This window comes from Nicrophorus vespilloides, unplaced genomic scaffold (assembly GCF_001412225.1).
Source record: "Nicrophorus vespilloides isolate i.1.1-1 unplaced genomic scaffold, Nicve_v1.0, whole genome shotgun sequence".
Classification (NCBI taxonomy): Eukaryota; Metazoa; Arthropoda; class Insecta; order Coleoptera; family Silphidae; genus Nicrophorus; species Nicrophorus vespilloides.
The window spans coordinates 193,010-212,098 of NW_017099317.1; the positions used below are offsets into that span (position 1 = coordinate 193,010).

The 19,089-nt window shown below is 28.8% G+C and overlaps 3 protein-coding genes across 3 annotated transcripts; 1 reads left to right on the forward strand and 2 right to left on the reverse strand.

Moving 5' to 3' along the window:
- Positions 1 to 169: 169 nt before the first annotated feature.
- On the reverse strand, positions 170 to 8,122 carry LOC108564342 (glutamate receptor ionotropic, delta-2). The gene is made up of 12 exons (XM_017923353.1): positions 7,348 to 8,122; positions 6,515 to 6,664; positions 6,074 to 6,456; positions 5,856 to 6,023; positions 5,571 to 5,804; positions 3,361 to 3,750; positions 3,068 to 3,227; positions 1,537 to 1,757; positions 757 to 937; positions 554 to 632; positions 339 to 496; positions 170 to 286 (listed from the first exon to the last, which is right to left on the reverse strand). The coding sequence occupies exons 1-12, from the start codon at positions 7,661 to 7,663 to the stop codon at positions 189 to 191; spliced, it is 2,538 nt and encodes an 845-aa protein (XP_017778842.1). The 5' UTR covers positions 7,664 to 8,122; the 3' UTR covers positions 170 to 188.
- Positions 8,123 to 10,790: 2,668 nt separating this feature from the next.
- On the reverse strand, positions 10,791 to 14,526 carry LOC108564340 (protein PTCD3 homolog, mitochondrial). The gene is made up of 5 exons (XM_017923351.1): positions 14,409 to 14,526; positions 13,118 to 14,344; positions 12,711 to 13,058; positions 11,196 to 11,382; positions 10,791 to 10,996 (listed from the first exon to the last, which is right to left on the reverse strand). The coding sequence occupies exons 1-5, from the start codon at positions 14,438 to 14,440 to the stop codon at positions 10,850 to 10,852; spliced, it is 1,941 nt and encodes a 646-aa protein (XP_017778840.1). The 5' UTR covers positions 14,441 to 14,526; the 3' UTR covers positions 10,791 to 10,849.
- Positions 14,527 to 14,622: 96 nt separating this feature from the next.
- LOC108564341 (transcriptional adapter 1-like) lies at positions 14,623 to 15,619 on the forward strand. The gene is made up of 2 exons (XM_017923352.1): positions 14,623 to 15,175; positions 15,233 to 15,619. The coding sequence occupies exons 1-2, from the start codon at positions 14,717 to 14,719 to the stop codon at positions 15,617 to 15,619; spliced, it is 846 nt and encodes a 281-aa protein (XP_017778841.1). The 5' UTR covers positions 14,623 to 14,716.
- Positions 15,620 to 19,089: the final 3,470 nt, after the last annotated feature.

The following is a 19,089-nucleotide window of genomic DNA, read 5'->3' on the forward strand; positions in this document are numbered from 1 at the left end:
GAAGTACGGCGCTTGGGGGTCTACATTCAAAAACAAGGAACATTTTACTAACATGCATCATTGCTAATTTTGTTGTTTTTTATTACTTATCGAAAGATCAATAACATAATAACACTTTGTTTTCATGTAGCCAAAATACTAACGCTATACCTTATTATAATATATAGAATTGGAGTTAATAAACTTTGTTAAGATGTATAAGGCAGTATTATTTTTTTATCACGCTTCAACATGTATTTGTACCAGAATTTTTCGAACATTATAATTCCTAGTGCCAATAAAAATCCTAAAAAAAATTAACAATAGCATTCATTTTATTATTAAAATTCGTATCATACCAAATATAAGCACGAAGAAACTTCCTTGCATATCATCCATATTAACAGTGTGATTATTCACTTCAGCCACATGTCGCACTTTAAAACATTTGTCTCTCTTTGGTAAGTAATCCTTCAGCCATTTACCAATTAATCCGTTTTGATGAAGACGTTTAATCCTACACAAATCAATCAATCAATAATATACAACTTTTCTATAATAGTAAAAATCTTACTCTACATTAATTTTTGGTAAGTATGGTGTACCTTGAGGAACCACCAGTGCAATTTTTTCATCAAAGAATTCATCTGCGCCTAAAATAATATTGAATTAGAAAGTTCACGTTAACACATGTTTAATTATGTAATAGTGATTAGAATATAAGTGCATTGACTTGGATGAATAGAGCAGCCTACTTCAAAGAAATCACGTATTTACCTAGCGCTAAATTACATTTCCCCGTTAACAAATACTGTTTTCTCATTATGTACTGTAGACGGATTTTCCAGTCAATAAAAATGTGCTTTCCTTCTTGTATAAGAGGCAACATTTCAATAGCTTTTGCATCCATTCCTGTTGAACCTCTGTACAAAGCTTGGTATTTATCTTCTGTAGCACTCTGTAAACATATCAACAGTTTATTCATTATTCTTAGTACATATGGTAAGTATCTATAAATCTTATTCATATTATATTTGTAATTAATATTTTCGAATAAACTACCAATTATTTTTTTTTTACTTATTTCTCTAACAAATCGTCTCAAAATTACTAGATTCTAATTGTATTAGTTCCATGGTTTTAATTAGTGTTTCGGTACAAATTGTAGTAGAATAAATAGTAAAGAGCTGAAAGAGTCAAAATAGATACAAATTGAATATCAAATATATGGAAATATAGTAGAACCTCGTTTAACGAGCACCTCGCATAACGAGCATTTCGCTTAAAGAGCAAAAAGGAATTGTAAGAAAAATGACTCGCTTAACGAGCGACATTTCGTGGTGATTTAAAACTTATGTACACATATTCTGTGTATTTTTTAATATGTTTCACTATACGAGTATTTCATTATACGACTAAAAATTCGGAATTTATAGTAAAATAGCATAGACATTTGAACAAAATAATGAACATTGTAATAAATATTGAGATATTTTCAATGTTTCATAAAATCGTATGTAAAAAAATAAGAAAAATAAATTATCTTATAATTATTACCTTTAATTGTGTTTCTAGAAAACTGCCTTTAGTCATGCTCCAACTAACAGTATCCCTGTGATCCAAAAGATCATCCAAAGTTGCGATGGGATTATCGATTTTGGGGAATGTAAGGAAGGCCACCAAATTTCCACAGTATGTGGTTGCTACAACCAAAACCACCAACCACCAGGCACCAACGATTATCCTTGCACTGTCAGCATAAGGCATATGCATTCCACCTGCGAAATAGCAATATTAAAATATTATTAGATTACATTTTTGGAGAAATTAAAAAAAAAGTTTAATAAAAATTTATTATTATATAAGTTTTAACATTTATAATAATTATAATTAATGAAATTACTATATCATTCGTAAGCAATTCATATAAAAAATGTTCATCTCAGACATTTCCAAGAAAATATTCCACGAAATCAGATACGATTTCAAGGAAAGCAAGGCGACGTGAGCACGTGCAAACATGCACGTAGATTATTATTGCGAAGGCGACTGAGCAAAGTGACATTTGACTTTGGATCTTTCATGTAAAACATTCTTAGAAAACTATTTGTTTTTTATATTATTCTTGATTGATTTAGATTTATTTTCGAAATCTCCAACAAAAAAAACTGAATGAAATTGTTTGAATATTAATAATAAATTTTAAAGAATAGACTTTATTAAATAATAATAAAATAATAGTATTAATATGTCGATTTTTTTTTTCTATTCCTATAAATATGTTATAAATATTCATGTAAATTAAGAATAGGAAGTTCATGTTGTCAGGAAGTTGCAAATATAAAAGATTATATTATTTCTTGAAGGCTACAAATTTAACAGTGTCTAATTTCTTTAGAACTATTATTTGTTTAATAAGAATTTTTATCATATTTATATGTTATTTGATACATTGTAAAAAAAACCTAGATAAATCTCGAACATTTCGCTTTAAAATTAGAAGAAAGTTCAAATTTTAATGTCATAACGCATTTCTAGTAAAACTCGAGGTTGAATGAACTAATTCGACATCAATATTTTTAGGTACATCTAATTTCGTTGCAACAAAAATGATGTAATTATATAAAAAAAAAATGTAAATTGGATAAATGGAACATAATTAGTTTAATCATACATTAATGTGAATCAAAGAATATAATTTTATAATACATATTTTCGCAAATATAGATTATTAGGCTAAATCACCAAGCTAAAATTATGAATTAACATATTTACTTTAAGTATTTTATTCACAAAATATGTTAAGTTTACTATTGATCAATCTATTTCGTGAAATAAAAATAAAATTTCGAAATTTATTGATTTGAAATTAATAAATATTAATTTAAAACATAATTTTGGCAATAATTACAAACAAGATATTGAAAAGAGTTGAACAATGATTTTGGAATGTTAGTACGAATACTAACATTTGTACGTCAGTTCGGGCAGACTGTTGTAAATACATAAATCATGTACTTATGAATATACGTGAGTGAAGATTCACTACAATTATATACAGTGTAATGTAACTAATAAAACAGTTTACCTTGCTGCAAAAGGGCACCATACATGTACCAAATACAATTTTGTATTGAAGATAGTCCTCCCAATCTAACGCCCTTGTATTCACACACCGGACTAAATTTGTGTATATAGTAAAGGATAGGTCCCATAGAAACAATAGCTGCTGCTAAGCAAAGCCAAGTCTGTAAATAATATATTGTCAATTATCTTTCTTAGCAAGCATTCGTGTAACATAAATACAAAATAAGTATCAACAAGTTCATTTCAATGTGAATGAATAAATCAATTACGTAATACCGCGTCGCAACTACTTACATCTTTCTTAAACGGCGACATGAACAGTAACGCTCTGCTAAGCTCTTTGGGTCTTGCAACCAAAAATGTGTAACTTTGGGTACTTATTTGCATAGTAAAATTAATGAGGTTTTTACTTGCATCTGTTACAGTGAAAGCTGCTGCTCCGAATGCTACCTGACGATTCCTCACCATATATAAAATTTTATCGGGTATATGGTTTGTTACCAAATCAGTCATCTCCAGAGAATTCAATTTACTGCTTGCGTTTTTGGCATTATCAAAGTTAATTACTTCGATCGTGTAAGTAAAATTCAAACTGTTTGATAATTCTTTAATTATATCGAACACTATTCCTCCGTGTTCAATTAGCCCAGAATCATTCAATCTTAATATTTGCCAAGGAGGATTCTGAAAGTTAAACGAAGATTAATATGTATTTAGTTAACTGCAAATCGCCAAAATACTTTAAGAATGCACAGTGCATTTCCAATTTACTAATGTCAGGTTTGAATATTTCAAAACAAACTAAATTTGAATTGTCAACAATTAGTACACTAAATTATTATTTTTCTTATTCGTTTCTTTTTGTGCAGTTTTAATATACTTGATTAGCCCGGTTACAGACAGTCCGATATATTACCGTGTTATTACTGTATTACGTAAAAATAGTATATTTAGCTATATATTTAAATAATTATTATATACATTATATAACATTATTTAATTGTAAATTAATATATAATGGTTATTTTTTTGTATAATACTTTGGTAGTGATAATAAAAATGGATGCAATACAATTATTATTTATTTCTTGTACAGATAAACGTTGTTTTACGCTGGGCTTCCGTTCCTACAAGAGCCGTCGCAAATCGAATCAGCGTAAAATGAACCTATATTTAGGGTTAGGTTATTTCACAGCGGCGTAATTGTGAATCGACGTAAATCGAACCGGCTCAAATCGACGTTTACCTGTATTTTTTGTAAGAAATATTGTTAATATAATCGTTTTATAAAATTGTCTTACAATCCTTTCATGTGTGATTCATTCACAAAAAATATATTTTCATTAAGTTCAACTAAATAAAGAACTAATCAAGATTTTAGGATTATATACAAAAATGTCATCTAGTTAGTAGAGCTATTTATTCAGATCAAGTAATTTGAAATATTTAAATATGAATCTAAATGAAAGACTAAAACGGAAATATTATGGAAATAAAGTTCAGATCATATTTTAGATAAGAATTATCTTTTAAAAATAATAATTTACATTTTTTTAAGACAATCCAATTTCTATAACTACAATTTGCATCAGATGTAGGAATTAAACAATTATTATTATAAGTTAGTTATTTGTATAGTTATGTGTATATTTATTTATATTTTTATATCATCATACTAATGTTCTTAATGTAAGCTGAAAACTACATTTTTATTAAAAGAACATTTTTCCATAGTGCTCGATTGAATATTTATAGATGCTACTCATGAAATTATAATTATGTTTGTTTACAAAAAAAAAACAATATGCAAATCCTGTATTATCGAACATTTTTTTTTCTAGAATAGTTAGTCATAAAGATCCAATTTCCACAATCTGTAGCGATATGCAGAATTGAAATAAATTATTAATATTACTATAACTCATAAATGATATATTTATATATATTTTTTATTTAAAGTTTATTTATATATATATATTCATTTTGAATTTTCATACTAAGTTTTTAAAACATGTCGAAGTATATGTAAGATGTTTTGGTTGATCATTAGATTTTAATTAAAATAACATATTTTTCCATACTGTTTGATTGAATATTTATAGATGCTACTCATGAAATTATAATTATGTTTGTTTATAAAAAAAAATAATAATATGCAAATCCACTATTATCGTACATTTTTTTTCTATAAATACTTGGCGCAGACTGATGCAAATAATGAAAGAAAGAAAAAAAATATATAAATCATTGGAAATAGTAAAATTGAGAAAAACACCGACGTCGTTGTGTGAACGAGAAGGTTACAGACTAAGTTGTTAAATGAATTCCCGACCTCCATCAATACCAGTCTCCACATCAACTTTTACTGTCCAATGGTTATCCACAATCATGCGAAAATCACGTGGATTTTGCGTGATGCTGGGAGCGCGTAATACTTTGCATATTCATTCGTTGATTAACCTAGATGCGCATCGAGACCCAAAAAAACAAACGCAAAGACTTACGTGGAAAGTTATCAGCGGTAGGCTTCTTCCTCTAAACCCATGAGCTACGTGAGGAAAAAGCTCATCGACCATTGAACTGCCGTCGCTCGGACGCCAACTTCCTACGTACAGCAACTGTGGACCAATTTCTTTGGAAGACGTTGAGCCTTGGGGGTATTCCTTACCCCAGGTCTCTGCAGCTTGCAGCTTCCAGGTTGTGCAATTATCACATACACCAAATTGCGATAAATGAGCCTACAAATGTATAATTAACATAACATTAAGTACATCACATTTATAAAATACCTTAATGTTATACAATATTGAATGTCTTCTCTCACTTTTCGTTGGTCTTATTGCTTCCCATTCTTCGTCGCTTATTTGACTAGCTAATTCGTATTCGTCCAGGATAGCAATTTCTAGGCTCCTTGTGAAAGCCTCCAAAATTTCTTTTACATGGCAAATTATACCACCCTAAAATATATTACTTTACAAAAGCAGTTACAAACTATTCATAGTCTTACTGTACAATCAGGAGAAGTAACAGTCGCATTATAAATAAAAGCTAGATTGTCGCCTTCTTTCATGAATTTTTGGACAGTACTTATATTATAATTACCATAGTTGGCATCTGGTATAATATACAACCATTGGTTAATTGGTGTTACCAAACCCATGTCACTAGCTATATCCATTACCGTTTCCATTGTGTCCATGGTAACGATGGCTAAATAATGAGATCCTAAAGAGTCGACTAACAAAGATTCAAAGGTTTCCTTTATAGCAAGACGAGTATCTGCTGCGCTCGAATTCGTTTCCAATTTTATCAATGAAATTGCTGCGTTATTTTTCAAAGCACTCGATTCTTTCGTCAATGTACTCACAACTCTAGTTACCATATCTCTTTCTGAAAAAAATAAATTTGAAATGATCCATGTAAATCTAGTATATGATTTTATTTTTACTCAATATTGAATCGTATAGAATTATTGCAGAGGGCCATTCCAAAATTTTAGAAGTTCTAATGTCCAATAGTAATTGTGGTAACTCTTCGCCAAGTTTTAAAAGAGGCACTGTAAACGCTTCTTTTACTGGCATTCTTGGACAATCCGTTTCTGAAAAAATATAAAATTTATAACAACTTTTAGAAGACTAAATCGTTGATAATTTTCACAATATCAGTTATATTTTAAATTTTTGAAATATTAACTTTTAGTTAATCATATACAGTGGAATTTTATTATTTCAATTACTGCATTATTATTTTTTTATATTTAATAAGTAATGAATTATTTCTTTAAAGTTTATTTACTCTTAATTTATTTCATTTGAATTATGTTTATCTCAAGGTATTATACTTGAAGTTATTAAATTTATCATGAAAATGACATAATACTAATAAATAGAATGTAATAATCCAGAAATGTCATTATAAAACTTAGACAAAAAAAAATGCTGAAGAAATTATAAATGTTAACTTGAAATATACAAAAAAAATATATATCTTCTCATCATTTTTGTATTATTCTCATTACAAAGGATTATTTCAAATAAGAATACATACCTTAATAAATTATTCTTTAGGTTTTTACATTTCATGAGTTATTAAGATATATAAATATATGTATATTGTGTTGTTACTCTACATATTTTTATCATATAAGAACTACAAATTGTAAATATTGTGATTAGAATATTTTATTATATTTAAAATACTAAAATTGTCTTTGGTTTAAAACACTAACCTACTTAATATGAACCATTATAAAATATACGTTTACGTAATGAAGTACATTACCTGAAATTGCAATATGTAGAATATTTTCATCTGAAGCGGCCTTGAAGAGTCGCCAGGTGTCCTGACAAGAAGCTATACTAAATATTGCAGTAATATCTGAATACGTAAAATTCACAAAATTAGTTTGGTACGTGTTTAATACTTTAGACTCGCCTCTTTTTATGTTGATTCTCGTCCAAGAATAAAATTGCACGTTAACACCGCCGTGTTTAATAATCTCTCGCTTGGCGTAAGTGAGAAACTCTTCAATTGTATCACGTACCATATTGTACTCATCCGCCAAGTATTCTTTATCAACAACCACAGCTGAAGACATATTTGCAAAAAGAAGAACAAATTACGGATGCGCCGGGTTCAAGAGTCCATCAACTTACCAAGAGTTGCGTTCGTTGTTAAAAGCGAAGGAAAATTATCCCCGTAAACAGAGATCACTAATCGAAATACAAGTATCACTACAAAGAACATTTTTGATGTACGCAACTGTCCATCATATTCGTGTCGTTCGCATTTTTATACCCGCACGTATAAATTCAATTAAGCTCGTTAATATCATCAAGTTATTGCTATATGAATGATCTATAAGGTGGACGAGCCGCACGTGTTTCTCGTAGCCATCACAACTGTGGTATGTTTTTCGTTTAAGGGCCGACGCCGCATCATATGATAGGTCAATAAATTAAAGATTCATCACGTCGGGAATTCAATCGCCTTTCCCTCAAATCGACATTAGGTGAAATGTGGATCATGGATATAGGTTCCCCAGCCTTTCAATTCATTCAATCATTTCGTGTACTTCCTGTATACAAATCTTATAAGAATTTTAAATACTTAATATACTCACATACCTACGCTTCTTCTATTTTTTTTTTTTCGTGATATATAATGGATTGGAATGCGTGAATGTTCGGAGAAACAAAGTCATCGCACTTCCACATATTCTCATAGTCGATAATTGGATATAAGTACATGATATTAATGTCACAATTTTTTAGTGTATCTAAAAGAGTAAAATTTACAAATCCTATTAAAATAATATAAATTATTAAGTTAATAATCACAAATGGATCATAATTAACAATTAGATTTATTAGAAAATTTGAAAGATCTCAAGTCCATTCGACAATAGTTTAAAGCACGTCAAATTGAAAAATGCTATATACCGTATATCGGAGTAAGTCCACTATATCCGTGTATTTCGATGTGTAATTTTGTTATGTATAACCGTTATTGTTTATATTATGTTAGCCCTTATTATGTTATACATGTTTATTTATGTAAGTCATTAAGACTTAGAACAAATACCACTTAATCACCATGTTTTGAACAAACTCGAAGGTCCAATCTATAATGACCTTAAATATGTACATCTGCCGAATGACTTACAAATTAGGGAAAGCTAGGTACTATCTTTCCTTTTCAAATATTGTACTCCCACTATGCTAATTCCCTACTATAAAATAGGATGTTTATGTAATACAAAGTCAGTCTGGAGGAGAGTNNNATAAAACTAAATTAAGAATATTGCATTTAATATTCATAAAACCCTCCAAGACTCCGCAACGACATAACTACGAGATAATCCACCGTGTCCAAGGATTTCTTAACCCTGGGACACGACAATTTGTCTATTTTTATAAAGTGGTGTCAATAAAATATTTTCGAATTTTCTTGGTCTCCCCCGACGTGGTAATAAGTCCAGTATTCATGGATATCTTAGAAAATTGTAAATGGTTCATTTTTTAAAAAACAGCATATTTCAAATTAACTTATTATTTCTCCGTAAGAATTCCTTAACCTTTGTTGACATAAAATCCTCTTGTTTCAATTCATTTAGAATAAAATTATTACCTTTCCGTAATAATATTAATTACTATAAAATAATTGAAACTACCTTCATCGCTGCTTTCAGAAATTTGAACACCCGCACTTTCAGACATTATCAATAATGAAGTGGACTTAGGCCACCTGCAAAATAATCGGCTCATATAATGAATTGGAAAGCGTGAAAGTTCTTATTTTGTATGTATGTATGTATTTTCTGGCCATTGCATTTCCATATTTTCTATTAGTCGTTTGAATTGTAAATAATAATAATATTGTTTAATTTTAATGTTGTTGCGTTATAAAGGCTATCGACCTTTCTTTTTCTTACGATTATTCTTCACTTAACTCTGAACAGAATAATTAATTCAATTTAAATATTGGAAGAATATAAAATAATATTTTCGAAAAAATAATAATAAGTCAATTTAAACTGCTGCAAAGGTCAATAACCCTATTGTATTGGGTTTCTATTTTGGTGATTTATTGTTGCAATAAATATTATTATTAATAATATGTTTAGTAAATAGAGTATAATTCGTTCACTAAAGTAAAGTTTTTTTTTTAATAAATTTATTATTCACAATCTGCCACATGATGGCAATGAGTAAATAATGTTTTGGAACTGCAGCAAAATATAACACTGAGCTGAATAGTTTCCCCTTGAAAACCTTCCAAATTATAATATAAATGAATATTTATTTACTATAAAAACAATTAACTAAAAAAATTCTTTTAATTTAAAAATCTATAAGGGAGATCAATGATGTTATAACTTTTTAGTATATCGGGGGTTTCATTATTGTCTAATAAATTCATAGATAGTGTATTGGGGTGCTTTTCTAACCGGTATCGCTCACTAAACATAGACATTTCACGGTATTAATTTGGAGGTCATTGTGGATCACGTCGTTAGGCACATACCAGGGAGCTTGCAAATGTTTAAATTGCTTGCTATTCCCCAAAGCTGTATACCATAGGTTCACGCGGTTTTAATACTCCCTTATATATTAAAATTTTGTTTTCTAGTGATAGCTGCGATCTTCCCCCAATTAACCAGTATAATTTAGGGAATTTGATTCCTAGTTGCTTCCATTTAGTTATTATATGTTTTTTTCCATGTAAGTCTGCGATCCAAAATTATACCCAGGTATTTGGCATTATCAGCTTCTGGGATAACATTATTATTTAAAGTAACTGGAGGACAGGTTCCTATTTTTAAGGTGAATGTTAGGTGACTTGATTTAGTCTGATTTGTTTTAATTCGTCATTTTTCAATTACGTTCAAGCATATTTGAAGTTCTTTTGTTGCAAGTATCGTATATTTGATGCTAAATTGCTGTGTCATCAGCATAAGTCGCAACTGTAGTATTTGCAGTTGTTGGTAAATCAGATGTATAAATTGTGTAAAGAAGGGGTCCCAATATACTTCTTTTGTTTGTTGTACAATTAAACATTTATTATTCACCTAATTATGTCTTAATTAAATTTGTTTGAATTAACGTCATATATTAACGTAATTTATTTCAATTTTTAACATATTTTTTTTTTGATGATCTTTATTTTAACAATTGTTATATAAGTATTGAAATTGTTACAGGCAATAAATAAATTAATAGAAATTAAGTTGTGAATTTTATTTACAATAAGAAAAATTGCTAAAATACAAAGAAAATAATAATTACATCTTTTTCTGCAAAAATTGTTCCCCTACAATTTTACCAAGACGACCTAAATGTGTCTCATCTAACGTCAAACTCTTATTCAATCTGATAGCGAAATCCTCGGCTTCTGGGAAACCGCTGTCCGTGAGGTACTGAATACATTGCTGAAAAACACAATGAAATAATTAAATCTGAACGTATTCATACAACAATCGATTTCGGAGAAATTAATCCAGTGATTCATAAATCACTTTTTTTTCTTTTATATAAATATTTGAGTATATTCCGTTGAATTTTGATCAATAAGTTTGAAAAAATCACTACAAGTATTATCGATTTAAAATAAATTGGTGCAATACTTACAATGGCTGTGGTCGGCAGTTTTTCTTTAATGCAGTGATCCATGAACATTGAGAGAGCATCTAATTTAGGTACTCCAACGACGCTGTGCATACCCTTATCCAGTTTCTGCATTACCTCGAAAGCTTTCTCAAAATCATTGTTGCGTAACACCATGATCATAATGTTGCCCAGCATTTCTCCAGTGAACCTAAAATTAAATAAAATATTTTATGTATCGAACTATGACATATGTCTCATAAAATATCGGATAAAACTTAAAAATCTCAAGAAACTAATGGAAATTCATAGTTAAAGATCAAATGTGAATTCGATGAGAAAGGGTCTGAATCATTCACAAACTAATTCGTCTAAAAAGTCAAAAGATGACAGAAAGTGGAAATTTCCTTCAGTTTTCCGAAAGTTTTCAAGAAGTACATCAACCGATACTGTAAAAACAATATATTCCAACGCGTCGTCGGTGGGTAATGCTTCAACACATGTGTACGAGGATGAGTTAAAGGAATCTCAATGTCCATTGTTAGGAACAGAAGTGCCTTATAAAATATATCAATATGATGGAGTAAATTCACAAAGCCCAATGTCGTACTTTCCTGCGAAGAATGAAGATCAATGTTCCATGTCTACGCTTGAAGAAATCAATGATGTTTTACCAGAAAGGAATGATTCCGAAGAAGAATTAGATAACGTTTTGCTTGAGGATGAACAAACCAACAAAGATAATAAAAAACATCATTCAAGAACAAAGAAAAGTACACATTCTAGAAAAGCTAAACTAAGATATTTAGATGCAGATTTGTCGACAGAAGAAGAAATAGACGAAGAAGAGGATGAAGATATAAGAAAAACAAAAAAGACAAACGAAAAACCTTCTAAACATTCATCTATTAATGAAAGACTATCGCCGAAATATTCATCTATAAATGAGAGAATAAAAAGATCATCGTCTGATAATAGATTTTCCAAATTATCCAGATATATGGCATATCCTTCAAAGAGAGTTTCTAAATCACCAACAATTTATGAAGTGGATGAATTCTCAACAACTTCAACAAGTGTTGAAGGAACTTCATCTAAGAAGCCTCCTCCTCCCATCTCATCTATATCCAGAAAAATACAGACAACGAAATCTTCAAAACCTGCATCCTCAGCAGCTATTCAAATTTTGGAAGAAAAAAAAGAAACAAACAAAAATGATGATTCACATTGTAATAAAATTAATCAATGTCATTGTATACATGCGCATAACGAGAGAGCAAGAAAAACAGCACGTGATAATTTACCAAACTTTTTTGTTTGGATGGTGCTTATAATAGGATGCTATTTTACATACAGATTAGCCTCTACCGTCTCAGAGGCAAACCATCATGCATTAGTTATGCATGGCAACGTGAACTGTGATGATACATCATGTTAATCAATGATAAGTAAATCAAAAAAAAAGATTAATTATGGGCTAAGTTTACTTAAGATTTTAAGAAAATGTGATTTATATTTACGCAAAACAAGAATACTTACGCCAACTTTTGAATCCTATTTTCGTTTTGGTTTTCAATTTTAGACCAAATACCCCATGCAATTTTAGAAAATTTGTCATTCAATTCAGACGATTCATCTGGTTTATGGTTTATCATAATATTCATGACCATATTGAGAAGGTTTTCACGTCCCGTGTGGTCAAAGATCAACATATCGGACCATATTTTTGGTAAATATTCAACAGCTGAATTCATGTCAATGTTCTTGAGTACTTCAGCAATAACTCCAGGTTCTGGTACATATATATGAGGGACCAATTTATTGTAAATGTTTTCCATGAATTCATCCAGTGGTTCAGTTTCACATAATACTATGAAGTAATGCCGGCTATAAAAATATATTAATAGAAATTATAATTAATTTTATGTAGAATAAGCTGTACTTACTAATAAATTGATTCTTTGTAGGAATCACCAATTAAATTATAGTTATTCCCAAAATGCAGTAACTTGTTAACTCTTTGTGCCAGATCCTTATCATGGAGATGATTCCTGCAAATGTCCATTGCAGTTACAAAGAAGAAAGTATCTTTAATATCTCTAATTGTGTGCTCCTTATTTTCAATATGTGGTAAAATATCATTCAAAATTGTACTAACTGGTCCTCTTTCTTTACAATATGTCATCAAGACATGATACCAAGAAGCCAAAGATGGTTCAATACCCAATGATTTAAATTCTTTCAGCAATTTCAGTGCATAACTTTTTGCAGTTTTGCTTTGACCCATTGTACTCACTATTTCCAGGCAAGCATTCAATGTACCTAGGTTTGGTTTAGTTTTTGCTTTATTCATTAAAGACAATATGTCATTCACAAAACTCCATCTCAAATCATAACTCTCTTTCATAAAACTGGTAACTCTAATAATTGAATTGTATGTGCTTGTATTGACTTCAAGTCCTTTCCCTTGAGCTTCTTCAAATAATTGCCATGCTCTATTCACCTGGTAATGTTTAGCCATTCCTTGAATTATTGCAGAATAAGCTGCTGCATCCGGATTTTCAATACTAATAAATATTTCTTCAGCTAACGAACCATCAGCCCATGTTTTCCTCACCTTCTCTTTTGCACTATTTCTAAACCATCTTTCTTCAATGAATTCTTCAGACAAGGTATCCTCATTATTATAGAAACACAATAGATCCAATAATGCTTGTTGTGTTTCTTTAGATATTTCCATGCCTTTTTCTATCATTAACTTATATATTTTTTTTGCATCTGGTATAAGAACTTCATCAATAACATGTTTTAAAGTGTCCTCTGTAACTTCATCCTCACTGTATACCATTTTTGGGAAAAAAGGTTTAATTGGAGGGTCAGCTTCTTGATGTTGAAATAAATCTGGATGTTGCTCTCGCACCCAATAGGCAGCCTTACGTCCTGCCTCCTGAGCCATAGCAAATGTTCTCTTTCCCATATTAGACATTGGAATTAAAAATGGATCATCGTGGTATTTATAATGAGTGGCTGTTGGATCTCTTGAAACAGTGCTCTCCAATGCTCTTAAAATATCTGTAGGTCCTCTTGGTATTGCTTTAGGAATAACAATCTTTTCTTCCGAAACATTTGAAGATAATCTTGTGATTTGCGTTAGATTTAATTTTAAATTGGATCTGCAGATAAAAGGTTATGTTATAAAAAGTATAACTTTTGAAGCGTAAAACAAATGTTATATACCTATTACGAAGTACATTCGCTATAGTATTCATTTTGCAGTTTATTAACTTAAGTTTATGTTATAAATTATAAATTCTTGTTAAATTTATTATGATCCTGATTCATAACCTATAATTCACACTGCAATTCCTTTTCCAATATCACCAACATAAAAATTTAGATGCAAATATATACAATCTGTTTATATTGTTGCACGATGTTGGCAGGCTTGATCAACTTACTATATAAAAAGAAAACATGTTAAAATATTGTCAACAAAAGTGTGTGGAGTGCGTGTTTAAAAGTGCTAGTTTTTAAACATACAAGTTATGAGTGATTTACAAGAAGCCAGAAAAAACCTGGAAGCAGTGTTGGGGGAAGATTTACTAAAACAATATTTTATATTACTGAAGAAATGGCTCATGTTCAGTGAGCCGTTGACAAATACGCAATTCTATGGGGCTGTTCGAAAATTATTCAAAAACGATGAGCAAATTGTTTGCCATGATCTATATATATTAGCATTGGCTTCCAAAGTCAATTCAACCAGAACAAAAAAAGTACAGACTTCTGATGATGGTTTCTATGAAATGGCAGATTTTACAGAATACCTATCCCCATCCAGTCCATCAATGATTCCACCAAATATTGTACATAGAAGTGCAGCATCTGAGTTCTTTTTGCCAGACAATAGATTCATATCCACGAGAATTGAAATACATGCTTGGGAGAATGGACTTGATGGGGCTCATGCTAATGTTTCTGACTATGTGGTGATGCTTTGTCAAGTAAGTAGAGACAATTTTACCCATTCCTAATTATATTTAAAATGTATCTAATTTCAGATGTTTGTCAAGAATATATTAACTGCAATGATATCCAGAAAAGAATCTTATAAAGTGAGGGATGGACATTTTCAATATGGCTTTGGCTTTCCTGTACCTGATCCTACAATCAGAAATGCCAACAATGTGATTGACTATTCACAAGAATCTAAAGTTGATGTGATGGATGATGATGATTCATTTGTGCCAAAGATGAAACCGACTCTGGAAGATATCGAACAGCAAACTGCATTTGCATATTCTTGTAGCAAGAGAGGTAACAGTAATGATAAGCTCACTGTTAAATTGCTTTATGATACTTTAAGAGCAAACCCTCAAATTATTGGCCTGCACAGCATACACAGCCCAAACTTGTTGAAAATTGGCCTAGAATTGGATGAATCTTAAGAAAAGTTATTTAATTTTAATATTATTTATGTAATAGAATTTATTATCTAATGTTTGTATATTCGTCTTTTTTTTTAATATAATACTAATTATACAAATCTGTTTCATTTAATGAATTAGTTGTAATATGAATATTCAGTCAATATCTGTGAAAATAGCAGAAATAGTTGTAGATTTAGTACATAGCATATAAGACAAAATAACAGAAATTATACAAATTGTTATTTTATTTTTCTATCTACCCAACAGTAATAGTCAATTACTATAAAATAAAATTACTAATATATTTTCAAATGCAATAAATCAATTGATGGATATATCATATATCACAATTATGATATCGTTTAATATTCATTTATTGCATACAAATTCAATTATAACATATTGGACCGTTTATATTGAAAGTGATAATTTATGATTAATTTATATCTTTCAAATGATGCAGATTTTGGTATTATAGAATATGATTATTAGATTGTTATAATACAATGTAGAAAAAACAAACAATGTATTGTACATGAAACGAGAGAATTTCATTTCAACAAAAAAATCAGGATATGGAGCAGATATTACCTTACATACCTTCTGTCCATCATATATAAAATTTAGTTAAGTATAACAATATGCTAATATAGTTAAAGTTCAAAATAAAAAATACTAGTATTTTATTTCTTGTTATTATTTATAATCAAAATTGGAATTATACAAAATATATTTAAAGTGATATATAATTATTCTTAATTGAAATTAAATGATTTGTACAATTAACTAATTATGAAATAAATCATTTTATATATTATTTTAGTTAAATTCGCATTAAAGAAATTTATATAATCAAGTTACTTATTGATAAGTTAGTTGAAACATTTTTTAGTTGACTTGCACCACTTTCAAAATATAAACGGTCCATATCACTAACATATTTCTTCTTAGAATCTTTGAAAAAAAAAATTATAATAAAAAAGAGTGACAATTAGAAATTTATTTTTTAGTAAAGTAAAGCGAGTAAAATATCTTCGAATTGAATAGAATATAACTTATTGAAAGGTTTTTAAGAGTAACAGCTTAAAGAATTATCTTTAAACTGTTACTTTTCCTATACTATACAATTGCGTAGAATTAAAATAAACCTTTTGTAGTGCGGTTTGATAAACATGTAAAGGGTGGCAGAAATAGGATCGTTCTTACCAGTTCTAAAATAGCAGGTTCTGCTGCTAATCCCATATATTTTTTGCGAGAATTGATACCGAATCTAAACGAATTGATGTTCACAAACAAAAGCACTTAATTCAAACTTTTTTTTATGTAGAAAAGCTTATGATAAAATGTAAATATTTTCATATAATTTATAGATAATAATTTCACGTTTTATGCTACTGTTCACAAATTTCTAACTCACTGAAGTCGCTTTATTAATAAAGTAAAATATATGTTATGAAATAGTAAAGAAAAATTGAATTGTAAATAACAATGTGAAGCAGATCCTAAAGTTATTTTTTTGAATGATATCCGAAAATATCTACCGCTACTGCAAACAGTTATAAATTGAAATAAAATTAATAATTTATTTATGTACAGATCCAAAATATTCTGGTTGTTATCATACCCATTCTTCGAGGAGTCGCACAAATTTTTTATGTCAAAAAAAAGGGGTCGAGGTCCAAAAAGTTTCAGAAAATTTTGTCTTAATTTTTACACGGCCAAAATTGAAATACAGTGGAACCTCGTTTAATGAGAACCTCGAGTGATAAAATGAGTATCGATGCAATTACTGAATATGTGGATAGATTACATTCAAATACAATAATGATGAGTTAATTACGTTCGAGTAATTTGTCACGTATTTAAATGATGTTGTTCAATTGTTAGATTATGAATCTATGAGTGATAAGTTCGCTAGTTCCTAAGAATATTATTTTTATTACCGTATCTTACTTTTATGCATTTATGTTAATGTTTATTTAAAAAAAATATGATTTTCTGTATTGTTTATATTAATGAAATATCCCATTCTTAGTAGGGGCATCCAAATCAGTTTGCACATAGGTCCTTTCAAAGTCTTGATGCACTACTTCTAATTCATTAATAATGATTTAACGATTTATTATTGTTGCGGTTAAAAAAAAAGATACTTAAGTCATTTTAAGTAACTACAAATTTTTAACTTATTTAAGTAATTTCAGTAATGATAAATAAATATCTACAGCTAATACAAAATATAATCTCCAAAATATTATACAAAATCTGTAAACAAATAACTTATATGAGATTAAAAGCTTCTGTCGTTATTAATAGCACGAATCAAAATTATAATATAATGTTTTTAATTTAAAGCTTTTATAAGTTACTTAAGTCATGTGAACATTACTTTAAAATTAAAAATTATATATATTAATTTACACATGTGTTATCATTTACAATTTTTACAATTACAATTTTTACTTATTTGAGTTACTTTATATAATGTAACAAAAACATGTCCAATAAAAAAGCTTTGACAAAATTAAAATCGTTAGTAATCACACGAATCAACAATTACAATATATTATATTTATTTTAATCACAATTGATAAAAAGCACTGTAAATTTATTATGTTATTGTTTAAAAAATAATTAATTATTTAAGATATTAAGCAAATTCGAAAGCTACGAACACAATTCAAATTTAAAAAATAATTCATACCATAATTTTATACAGTCCCTATCGTTATTAATTGTAGTAATCAAAAGATACAACAATTTCTATTTAATTTAATCTCAACTCAATAAATAGCTTTTATAAGTTACTTGAGACATATCTACATTACTTACAGGATAAAACTACCCGTTTTTATTGAATATTGATAATAATTTATTTATTGTTATTTATATGATATAAGTTTATGTACTAAGATTTATTATTTATAAACATATTTAAGCCATGAAGCAAAATTATCTACCACTTATTTAAGGTTAAAATGTTAAATTAATGAAGCAAACATATCTACCGCTAATACGCTAATACTACATTTAAGCTTAAAAATGCCAGACAAAAACTACTTTTTTTTAATATAACACATAGCAGATATTATTGCTCCAATCATTATCAATCGTACAAATAAAAAATTACAATATATTTTATTTCAACAGGTAAAAAGCTTCTATAATATACTTAAGATATATCAAAATAACCTATAAATGATAACTTCTGTATTTTATAGAGTATTTATAATAATTTATTTACACCGCAAGAAGCATTTGTATTACCATTTACAATTATATTACTTTTTCAAGTAATGAAGCAAAAATATTTACCGCTAGTACTATTTTTTTACTTATTGAAGTACCATTCAGAACTGAAACTAAAATTTCTACCGCTAATACAAAATTTTTACTTATTGAAGCACCATTCAGAAATGAAGAAAATTTCTACCGCTAATACTAATTTTTTACTTATTGAAGCACCATTCAAAAATGAAGCAAAAATGTCT

Excerpts from the sequence above, each read along its gene's own strand:
- LOC108564342 (XM_017923353.1), bottom strand. The coding sequence starts at position 7,663 with ATGTCTTCAGCTGTGGTTGTTGATAAAGAATACTTGGCGGATGAGTAC. Across the intron at positions 6,665-7,347 it reads TCTACATATTGCAATTTCAG|AAACGGATTGTCCAAGAATG; the intron begins GTAATGTACTTC and ends ATATTTTTTCAG. Across the intron at positions 1,758-3,067 it reads TGGTGCCCTTTTGCAGCAAG|GTGGAATGCATATGCCTTAT; the intron begins GTAAACTGTTTT and ends GCTATTTCGCAG.
- LOC108564340 (XM_017923351.1), bottom strand. The coding sequence starts at position 14,440 with ATGAATACTATAGCGAATGTACTTCGTAATAG. Across the intron at positions 11,383-12,710 it reads AATAGGATTCAAAAGTTGGC|GTTCACTGGAGAAATGCTGG; the intron begins GTAAGTATTCTT and ends ATTTAATTTTAG. Across the intron at positions 10,997-11,195 it reads AACTGCCGACCACAGCCATT|CAATGTATTCAGTACCTCAC; the intron begins GTAAGTATTGCA and ends TGTGTTTTTCAG.
- LOC108564341 (XM_017923352.1), top strand. The coding sequence starts at position 14,717 with ATGAGTGATTTACAAGAAGCCAGAAAAAACCTGGAAGCAGTGTTGGGG. Across the intron at positions 15,176-15,232 it reads ATGTGGTGATGCTTTGTCAA|ATGTTTGTCAAGAATATATT; the intron begins GTAAGTAGAGAC and ends ATCTAATTTCAG.